Genomic DNA, 11,361 nt, shown 5'->3' on the forward strand with positions numbered 1-11,361 from the left:
TTAACACATTCTCCTCATTCTGAACAACAAAGGCCTAAGGGAGAGAGCAGTGGAAAGATAAGGGTGATATACAGATCTGCTATATGCGCACGCGTTAATGTGGCTGCAAGGCGTGCGTTGGTATGATTCTGAACAGTCATATCTGGCAACAATGACAAGAAGATGCCATGTGGGGAATCGTAGGTGGCTAGTTTCAGCTCGTTGTATTTTGTTATTGATGTCTTGTCTTGTTTTGAGGTGTTTTGACTGATGTCAAGTCTGCTAATACGGCAAAACATTTGCTAGTTAGCTAACCAACAACTGTAACGATGTATTTGAGTGACTAGTGATCATTGTGCAAATGTGGTTGTTTTCAACAAACATTTGGAGACTAAATATAGTTGACCTGTTATGAACAATCTAAGACAACCCTGTCTGTATTGCCGCACACGTTAGTTTTGTTGCTAAACTACCAACACGTCGATCTTAGTTTGATCACTCTGTTGTCACAAAGAATTTTGCAAAATGAAAAATGTAGTGTATTCAAGGTTTAAAAGGCTTCTAAAGTTGGTCATTTCCTCTTTAAAATGTCAGACTTGATATATCGTAACAACCCCTACACAAATGTCCATTAAAGAGCGACCGCCCCTAAAAAGCAACTTCTATTTTTGAAAACAGGCTGTTGCATCAATATAAGTCAGAAACATTTATTCTAATGTCAAAATTGACTACAAAGTTCAAATAGGATCATTTTGGTCAGAGTCAGTCTCACCCAAAACTGTGATTTATGACATGATAGGAAAAAAGGTATGTTACAGAATGAAGGGTACCGTAACAGAATGAAGGGTAACGTAACAGAATGAAGGGTAACGTAACAGAATGAAGGGTAACGTAACAGAATGAAGGGTAACGTAACAGAATGAAGGGTAACGTAACAGAATGAAGGGTAACGTAACAGAATGAAGGGTAACGTAACAGAATGAAGGGCAGCGTAACAGAATGAAGGGTACCGTAACAGAATGAAGGGTAACGTAACAGAATGAAGGGCAGCGTAACAGAATGAAGGGTACCGTAACAGAATGAAGGGCACCGTAACAGAATGAAGGGTACCCGTAACAGAATGAAGGGTAACGTAACAGAATGAAGGGTACCGTAACAGAATGAAGGGTACCGTAACAGAATGAAGGGTACCGTAACAGAATGAAGGGTACCGTAATAGAATGAAGGGTACCGTAACAGCATGAAGGGTACCGTAACAGAATGAAGGGTACCGTAACAGAATGAAGGGTACCGTAACAGAATGAAGGGTAACGTAACAGAATGAAGGGCAGCGTAACAGAATGAAGGGTAACGTAACAGAATGAAGGGTAACGTAACAGAATGAAGGGTAACGTAACAGAATGAAGGGTAACGTAACATAATGAAGGGTACCGTAACAGAATGAAGGGCACCGTAACAGAATGAAGGGTACCGTAACAGAATGAAGGGTACCGTAACAGAATGAAGGGTACCGTAACAGAATGAAGGGTACCGTAACAGAATGAAGGGCACCGTAACAGAATGAAGGGTAACGTAACAGAATGAAGGGTAACGTAACAGAATGAAGGGCACCGTAACAGAATGAAGGGTACCGTAACAGAATGAAGGGTACCGTAACAGAATGAAGGGTACCGTAACAGAATGAAGGGTACCGTAACAGAATGAAGGGTACCGTAATAGAATGAAGGGTAACGTAACAGAATGAAGGGCAGCGTAACAGAATGAAGGGCACCGTAACAGAATGAAGGGTACCGTAACAGAATGAAGGGCACCGTAACAGAATGAAGGGTACCGTAACAGAATGAAGGGCACCGTAACAGAATGAAGGGTACCGTAATAGAATGAAGGGCACCGTAACAGAATGAAGGGTACCGTAACAGAATGAAGGGTACCGTAACAGAATGAAGGGTACCGTAACAGAATGAAGGGTACCGTAACAGAATGAAGGGTTCCCGTAACAGAATGAAGGGCACCGTAACAGAATGAAGGGTACCGTAATAGAATGAAGGGTACCGTAACAGAATGAAGGGTAACATAACAGAATGAAGGGTTCCCGTAACAGAATGAAGGGTTCCCGTAACAGAATGAAGGGTACCGTAACAGAATGAAGGGTTCCCGTAACAGAATGAAGGGTACCCGTAACAGAATGAAGGGTACCGTAACAGTTTTCTTAGGTTGGGTTTATTTTAATCCTGCCCACACCTGGCAGCACCCAAGTAATTATCAATTTGGAGCGCAGCTGCACACGCCCCGATTGTAATGCCCATGGTCAATTTGGTGTGGCATTTGATTTCCCTATGGGGCTAGTTAGGGACCATCAGTAAATTAAACAATGTATATGGGACAATATTTAAAAGGTCAATAGCTCCAAATTTCAATGACTTAAAAACCTCAAACCAACTATAAATTGTAGAAATTCATATACAAATATTGAAAGCATTTAATGAGACAACTAAAATATGTGCAACATGAAAATATTGTACCATTTACATTGTGTTATTTATTGACGGTCCCTAACTATACCCAGAGACAGGCTATCCAAAGTCAAACCAACTTTGCCACACCAGCCGGCTGAAGCTAATTGCCTAAATAATTTGGCTAACTCTTACCACCTGTGAACACACACAGACACCCACATCAAACCCCACCCCGATACCAACTCACATTTGAATTCAGTCATGGTCACTAGCATGAGACTAAATCACGAAAGGCTGTCGCTCCTTATTTACAATCCACATAATAATTCACATTTTTGTTGATGCAGGATTTTTTTCCTGCTCTGAGAAACTGGTCAAATTAAGATAAACTATCTCTGTAAAGTGGCATAAATGAAATGAAGAGAGAGAGAAGGGATGAAGGAAGATGTGAACAAAGAGATAGTAGCTGAAACAGAGAGTGAAATGAGGAGAGAGAGTTTAGTGGGGCTGGAGAGAGATACAACAGCCACCTCATCACTACCACAGCATGGGAAACACACACAAACCTAATATTTCTTTCCATCTTTATCCATTAAAGTCAGTGTCAGTGTTTTTCCTATAGAGTGAGTTAATCTACACATTTTCTATACAGTATTCATCAAAACATGGTTTACAGTGTGAAACTAAAAAGACACTCATTGTCATATCCTTCTGGCATGCTTTGTTGTAATGTGGGGAGAACACATCTCTCATCTCTCTCTTGTCCTCTTTGTTTTGGCTGTTTATTCTGCCCCCGCGGCAGGGGAGTAACAGGGCTGAATTGGCTGGTGCGTGTGTGTGTATGTGTAGGTGGGGGGGTAGTTCATATCTGCCCCCTAGGGCAGTTGTGATATTAATCCCTACTTTGTGGCACAGATGTGGAGCTCTGAGAAGAGGAGGGGTTGTTCTGACACCTCTTGTCTGCCAAACCCTCTCTGGCCTCGGGCTGACAGTGTAAGGATGAGGCCTCACAAAACTGGTGCTCCACACAACACATGATTAAAGACATGTATTTCACACACACAGATGCATAGACACAAAAGACAGACTCCCCCTTATAGAGCCAGACACACACACTCGCTCGGTTACTTACTGCAATGCGGAGCAGGGTCCCCTTGACGGCTGCCCATCGGTCCTGCCGCCGGTCAATGACCAGGATAAAACCCACTCCTGCTGCAGACAGACTGGAAAAAAGAGATGGGATCCCGGTCAACACAACCACTAACACCTGACCCCACTGCACACATGACCATAACAAGACCGCAGATGGAGACTGGAGAGATGGGAATAAGGTTCAGTAAGACCACGGTGACTGGATATGACCGGAGAATAAATGAACAGGGAACCACAATGGTGAGAGAGGGTAGAGATGACAGTGTCACTAGGATGTCCCATGTGGCTCAGATGGTAGAGCATGGCACTTGCAATGCCAGGGTTGTGGGTTCAATTCCCACTGGGGGACAAGTACAAAATGTATACACTCTACTGTAAGTATCTCTGGAAAAGAGCCTCTGCTAAATGTTAAATGTAAAAATGTAGCAGTCAGGCCTGAGTAAAGACCGACCCTCAGCTTGGTGCACTTATGTACAGGCAAGGTAAAGATGCTTGAAAAACCCTGTCCTAGTCCACAGTGAGAGGGGGATGCCTTCAAGATACTGGTCCAATCCACACAGAGAAAGATAGAGTCGTAAGACCAGCACCCCAAAATCAGAGATCCTAAAACCGCTTCTGTTACCCGCTGTAGTTTTATGAGAGGGGTTCAGGTAGAAGAATCAAAGTCAATCCCACATGTAGTCAGTCAGAAGAATCAACTATACACACACCTTTTAGAGGTGACACAAATACTCACACCTCAGCAGCAAAACACACACACGCTGCCTGGTCACAGCAAACTGACGAACAGAATGTCTCCACTCCTCCTCACACGACAACAACTCAGCTATTCCAAATCCTCCAATAGAGAAAAAGGGATAAATAATTCCATATTGAAACTGAAAACAGGAGAGAAGAGAGGAAAATAGATGCCTGAGAGTCAGATCTGCTTGTGTTTCTGTGTGTGTGGTGCTGTGTTGTGTTGGAGGGAGAGCAAGACAGTCACAGAAACCAGCCACCGCCACTGCACTGATCAACCAATGACGTGCCAGGAACTGCCGTGCCACTAGCCAATCCCAGCCTGGCTAAGGGGTGACAGACAGCCCCGGGGGCCAGTCAGCAGACCTGGGGATGTGAGGGAGGGGATGGGCTGATGGAGAGGAGGGGAGCTGCATTCCCTCCCTCCCTCCCACCTGCTCAAGCGTTCAAAAGAGCAGACCAGTTCTTTTTTAGCAGCAGAGAAGGAGGAGGTGAGAGAGAGGGATGGAGGAGGAGGGAAGCAAGAAAAAGAAGGAGAGAGAAAAGGAAGACAGATGGTCTAGTACTGGGACCTTTATGAGGACTGAACTGGTTTAGTGATTTATACTGAAAGACAGTATGAGAGGAAGAGAGGAGGGGGAGAGAGAGAGGAGGGAAAGTCAGGCATAGAGAGTATAGATTATGTGATAAACTAGGCTTGCTACTTAGTCTCAGAACACAAAGAATCACATACACAAGTATGGCCAAAAGTAGGTGCTCATCGAATATCTCATTCCAAAATTATGGGCATTAATATGGAGTTGTCCTCCCCTTTGCTGCTATGACAGTCTCCACTCTTCTGTGAAGGCTTTCCACTAGATGTTGGAACATTGCTGAGGGGACTTGCTTCAATTCAGCCACAAGAGCATTAGTGAGGTCGGGCACTGATGTTGGGCGATTAGGCCTGGCTCGCAGTCGGTGTTCCAATTCCTCCCAAAGGTGTTCGATGGGGTTGAGGTCAGGGCTCTGTGCAGGCCAGTCAAGTTCTTCCACACCGTTCTCGACAAACCATGTATGTATGGACCTTGCTTTGTGCATGGGGGCATTGTCATGCTGAAACAGGAAAGGGCCTTCCCCAAACTGTTGCCACAAAGTTGGAAGCACAGAATCGTCTAGAATGCCATTGTATGCTATAGCATTAAGATTTCCCTTGATTGGAACTAAAGGGCCAAGCCAGAACCATGAAAAACAGCCCCAAACCATTATTCCTCCTCCACCAAACTTTACAGTTGGCACTAAGCATTGGGGCAGGTAGCGTTCTCCTGGCATCCGCCAAACTTAGATTCGTCCGTCGGACTGTCAGATGGTGAAGTGCGATTCACCATCCCGAGTGGCGCAGCAGTCTAAGGCACTGCATCTCAGTGCAAGAGGCGTCACTACAGTCCCTGGCTTGAATCCAGGCTGTATCACATCCGGCCGTGATTGGGAGTCCCATAGGGCGGCGCACAATTGGCCCAGCATCGTCCGGGTTTGGCCAGGGTAGGCCTTCATTGCAAATACGAATTTGTTCTTAACTAACTTGCCTAGTTAACTAAAGGTTAAATAAAAAATAAATAATAATAATTCCCAGAGAAGGTGTTTTGGCTACTCCAGAATCCAATGGCAGCGAGCTTTACACCACTCCAGCCAATGCTTGGTATTGTGCATGGTGATCTTAGGCTTGTGTGCGACTGCTCGGCCATGGAAACCCATTTCATGAAGCTCCTGATAACAGTTCTTGTGCTGACGTTGCTTCCAGAGGCAGTTTGGAACTTGGTAGTGACTGTTGGAACCGAGGACTGACAATTTTTACCTGACAACCACTTCTCGGCTGAGCCGTTGTTGCTTCTAGACGTTTCCACTTCACAATACCAGCACCTACAGTTGACCGGGCCAGCTCTAGCAGGGCAGAAATTTGACTAACTAACTTGTTGTAAAGGTGGCATCCTATGACGCTGCCATGTTGAAAGTCACTGAGCCATTCTACTGTCAATGTTTGTCGATGGAGATTGCATGGCGGTGTCCTCGATTTTATACACCTGTCAGCAACGGGTGTGGCAGAAATAGCCGATCCACTAATTTGAAGGGGTGTCCACATTCACTATACAAAAGTATGTACAGTTTCAGGGTTGAGATAAAAAACTGCCAGAAAGGGTGATCTATACACAGAGCAATTGATTCACCACTTCTAGGATGATTGTTTCTGCCGTACAAGCAGTTTGTGCAACACACACTCGCACAGCTGAATGGACACAGAAACATATTGAGCAATAATGAATGTGAAATTAGATTCATTTAAATATTCATGGTGGAGTTTATAATTGATTTGTGAAGGAGTCTAAATAATTAGATTTCTTGCGGCGGTTGTCTGATGTAGGTGGAACCCCTGCTAGCTGTGTTGTGGAATGGGATTGCTTAACACACAATTCTGCACGGGCGCACACAAGCACACACACACAAGCACACACACACACAAGCACACACACACACAAGCACACACACACACACACACACACACACACACACACACACACACTACGCTCCCCCTCTATGCCATACTCCACCCCTTCTAACTGCCTGAAGCCAGGCAGGCTGTAAATCAAATTAAAAACAGATTAAAAAAAGCTCTTAAAAGAGCTCTTCAAGTTTCAGTCACTCTCAAATCCTCCTGTCAAGGTTCTACCTCAACCTGCAGCCACTCTGAACTAGACCCAGAGAGGATTGAAGAGAGCAAGAGCGAGAGAGAAACCTGGTCTGCCCAAGGACACCGGCTGCTAATTAATTTAGTGAGTGTTTGGCGATCCGCAGCGTGTACAGGCTCTTCCCACCGGAGGCGAAAAAGGGATTAGGATACGAATAAATTCCATGCCTCATCGGCAGACCAGGAACAGGAAAATTAACTCAAAATTGGGAATGCCGTCAAAAGGAATTTGAAACTGTGGAATTTTATGCACCCGCAGTCCCCCTCCAAAAACTTTCATTTTGAAATTATTTTCATGAATATATATATTTATCAAAATGTATTCTGGTTGAAATTGAAGTGGAACATATTGAATAGTTCTGTATTCAAGGTCAAGGCACACACACACACACAAAATCGCCCTGAGGAATTCCTGGCCATCTGTCCGTCTGCTCTGAGCAGCTTTAGCCTCAGGCCCTCTCTATCAGCTCAACTTTGACTTTTTGTAAGGTTGTGATGTCAGCAGTGACCTCAAAGAGTCACAGGACGGAAGCCATGCAGGGGTTGCAACACAGCTCTTCTACACCAGTTAAGAATGTGATGTGAATATGTGGACCAGGTGTATAAGGTGTGTATGCCACCATTAGGTACACGAGTAGGTGTAAGAGCTTCTCTGTTGGCTGGTGTATTCACGCGCATGTACTGCAGCTCAGCTGTCTGCATGCGTTATTCAAACTTAAACAGTCAGGACCACTGCAGTTTCTATTTTAGACCCACTACATGCCTCCATGGACAAGGATGGAGTGAGGAAGATAAGAATGAGTGAGAAAATAGCTATACAAGGAAGGAAGGGGAGCTGGAGAAAGAGAGAGAATGGGGCAAAGGATGAGAAGAGAAAAGGAAGACGGGGAAAAAAGAGGGAAAGGATGACAGAAATCCCTGTGAGGAGGATACTGAGAAGATGGGGGGGGTCATTTATTCTCCCCCCTCCCCCATCACCAGTCTCTCAGTACACAAAGACATTCTGCAGTAATATGATTACAGATTGGGGTTATTGCATTGGCCAGCTAATTAGGAGAGTGCATTGAGATCTCCTCCCTCTCTCCTAAGAGATCTCTACAGGGGACAGCCCAGACACATCCATTTACCCAACACTCTCACTGACACACTAAACACAAGACTAAGAAGACAGAAACCATGACCTTTTTTAACCAGTGTAGGTAGAGAATGCCCCTAACCACTGATACAGGGTCAGATGTTTACAATACCTCCCAATGGTTGAGGTTAGGATTGGGGGAGGGGGGAGATCAGTGGTTAAAGGGTTCTACCTCAAGCAGCATGCAGTGCATATGAACCTCTAGTGACACCTGCTGGTTATTTCTATACAGCAGTCAATAAGAGCTGAGGATAACACACTTGGTTTGCATTTACATTTACATTTACGTCATTTAGCAGACGCTCTTATCCAGAGCAAATTGCACTGAAAATATGTTGTATACCATGAGCTGAACCTATAATATAAACAATGTTGTATGGCAGGGGTAGGAAACCCTGTTCCTGGAGTGCTGCAGGTACTGCAGGATTTTGTTCCAACTAGGCGCCAAACCTGACCAACTGAGCCAAGTGATCAGTTCAGGGATTGCCTAAATTCAACACAATTGGTCTTCCAGGTCAGTTAAAACATGAAGTGCCTGCAGCACTCCAGGAACAGGGTTTCCTACTCCCTGTTGTATGGTGAACAAGGAAGTTAATAGTCCCAGAATCTTTTAACGTGTCTGTTTTCAGCGTTCAACACCATAGTACCCTCAAAGCTCATCACTAAGCTAAGGATCCTGGGACTAAACACCTCCCTCTGCAACTGGATCCTGGACTTCCTGACGGGACGCCCCCAGGTGGGGAGGGTAGGTAACAACACATCCGCCACACTGATCCTCAACACTGGAGCTCCACAGAGGTGCGTGCTCAGTCCCCTCCTGTACTCCCTGTTCACCCACGACTGCATGGCCAAGCACGACTCCATCACCATCATTAAGTTTGCAGACGACACAACAGTGGTAGGCCTGATCACAGAAAACGACGAGACAGCCTATAGGGAGGAGGTCAGAGACCTGGCCGGGTCAAGACAGTCGTGAAGAGGGCACGACAAAGCCTATTCCCCTCAGGAAACTAAAAAGATTTGGCATGGGTCCTGAGATCCTCAAAAGGTTCTACAGCTGCAACATCGAGAGCATCCTGACTGGTTGCATCACCGCCTGGTACGGCAATTGCTCGTCCTCTGACCGCAAGGCACTACCGAGGGTAGTGTGTATGGCCCGGTACATCACTGGGGCTAAGCTGCCTGCCATCCAGGACCTCTACACCAGGCGGTGTAAGAGGAAGGCCCTAAAAATGGTCAAAGGCCCCAGCCACCCTAGTCATAGATTGTTCTCTCTACTACCGCATGGCAAGCGGTACCGGAGTGCCAAGTCCAGGACAAAAAGGCTTCTCAACAGTTTTTACCCCCAAGCCATAAGACTCCTGAACAGGTAATCAAATGGCTACCCGGACTATTTGCAGTGCCCCCCCCCCCCAACCCCTCTTTTACGCTGCTGCTACTCTCTGTTTATCATATACGCATAGTCACTTTAACTATACATTCATGGACATACTACCTCAATTGGGCCGACCAACCAGTGCTCCCGCACATTGGCTAACCGGGCTATCTGCATTGTGTCCCACCCACCACCCGCCAACCCCTCTTTTATGCTACTGCTACTCTCTGTTCATCATATATGCATAGTCACTTTAACCATATCTACATGTACATACTACCTCAATCAGCCTGACTAACCGGTGTCTGTATGTAGCCTCGCTACTTTTATAGCCTCGCTACTGTATATAGCCTGTCTTTTTACTGTTGTTTTATTTCTTTATCTACCTATTGTTCACCTAAAACCTTTTTTGCACTATTGGTTAGAGCCTGTAAGTAAGCATTCTGCGCACGTGACAAATAAACTTAGATTTGATTTAATACCATTCACTTCATAGTTAAGAACCCCATAACAATATGACCAATGTAGACATGTTCAAATACATGCAACTTAAAAGTTTTAAATCACAAAATTTCGATCTGAAATCTTTTGGACATCAGAGCAATGTTGAGGGAATTTAATTTGAGTCAGAAAAGGATACTCATATGATAGGTAAGATATAAAAAACCTTGCAGAAAGCCTATCCAACTGACAATGTCTTAGAGAAAAATAAACTATTGGAACCAAGACCGAAAAATATCTCTTTATTGCCACAAGATGGAAGGAGTGTTGGAACATAACTAACGACAGTTAACGAACATGTACGCTTAATCAAATATAAACTAATGTTCAGAATTTATTATACATGAGACAAAATTTGTGGATGAATCAAATGCGTTATTATTTAAATATAGAAAAAATATGGACTACAGAGAGAAACAAAACAGCGCAATTTGAGGCCATATGAAATAGTCTTACATGCACTGGAAATGGAAGCGGTGGGAACATGGGTCTGAGCAGGTCTGATGCCATCGATTTTTATGTGTGTCTATCTATTGTCTATATATGGTTTATATTGCTAATAAAACATCTATAATCATACACACAAAAAAATAAGTTTAAGCTGCAGTTGATGTTACCAAATTCTACATTCATCTGATTTCTCCTAAATTCCTCCTAGCATGTCCAATATTCATCTGCCTCTCCTTAGTTCCCTTCCTGTAAAATAGACTGATCTGACTGGTTACCATGGGAATAATACATGTAGGGAGCTCATACACAGGAAGTGTCTGAAGAAGCAATGGTGTGTGTGTGTGGTATGTAGAATCTCACCTGGGGATGCTGGTCAGGTATGTGAGCACATTGTGGAACTCCCTCTCCTGGATTTCTCCGAATGCAGGGAACTCTGGGAACACAATGATGGGGCTGCCGTTCTGCCCTCGGCCCCCTGGGAAAGAGACATAGAAGAGTTAAGAACAGAGAGTTCACTGGAACTGAGAAGACTCAGTCACATTCCTTTGTAATTTGCTTGACACGACTTCAACAAGGATTACCACAAGAGGGCGCCAGTGGAACTGGCAAACCAGACTGTTTTGATAAGGTGATAGGGTAAAGTGAGAGAGAAAGCAAGCAACAGACACGGCGAGAAAGAGAGAGAGGAGGGCCAGAAAGACGGGTATCTTCTGCAGTATTTAAACACACACCGACATACACTTAGAAAATGGGGGAAATAGTCACACAAACACACACGCCTGTGAGCAGCTGTACTATTAGCTCATGTGATGAGAATATCAATCTGTCTGCTTTTCCCTCTTCTATTATCACCCTA

The 11,361-nt window shown here is 44.7% G+C and overlaps 1 protein-coding gene and 1 non-coding gene across 14 annotated transcripts in view; one reads left to right on the forward strand and one right to left on the reverse strand.

The window, feature by feature from the left end:
• LOC115155856 (guanine nucleotide exchange factor DBS) overlaps nucleotides 1-11,361 on the reverse strand; it is a 48,163-nt gene that overhangs the window by 21,835 nt on the left and 14,967 nt on the right. For all 13 annotated transcript variants that reach the window (XM_029702835.1, XM_029702838.1, XM_029702837.1 and 10 more), the window contains 2 exons: nucleotides 10,866-10,980; nucleotides 3,568-3,658 (listed from right to left, as the gene is read on the reverse strand). In XM_029702835.1, coding sequence (XP_029558695.1) covers nucleotides 3,568-3,658; nucleotides 10,866-10,980 — 206 coding nt within the window. The remainder of the gene's footprint in view (nucleotides 1-3,567; nucleotides 3,659-10,865; nucleotides 10,981-11,361) is intronic.
• Nucleotides 3,864-3,936, forward strand: trnaa-ugc (transfer RNA alanine (anticodon UGC)). The gene has a single exon. It is a non-coding gene; the product is annotated as a tRNA-Ala (tRNA).

Source organism: Salmo trutta, chromosome 20 (assembly GCF_901001165.1).
Source record: "Salmo trutta chromosome 20, fSalTru1.1, whole genome shotgun sequence".
NCBI classification, from domain to species: domain Eukaryota; kingdom Metazoa; phylum Chordata; class Actinopteri; order Salmoniformes; family Salmonidae; genus Salmo; species Salmo trutta.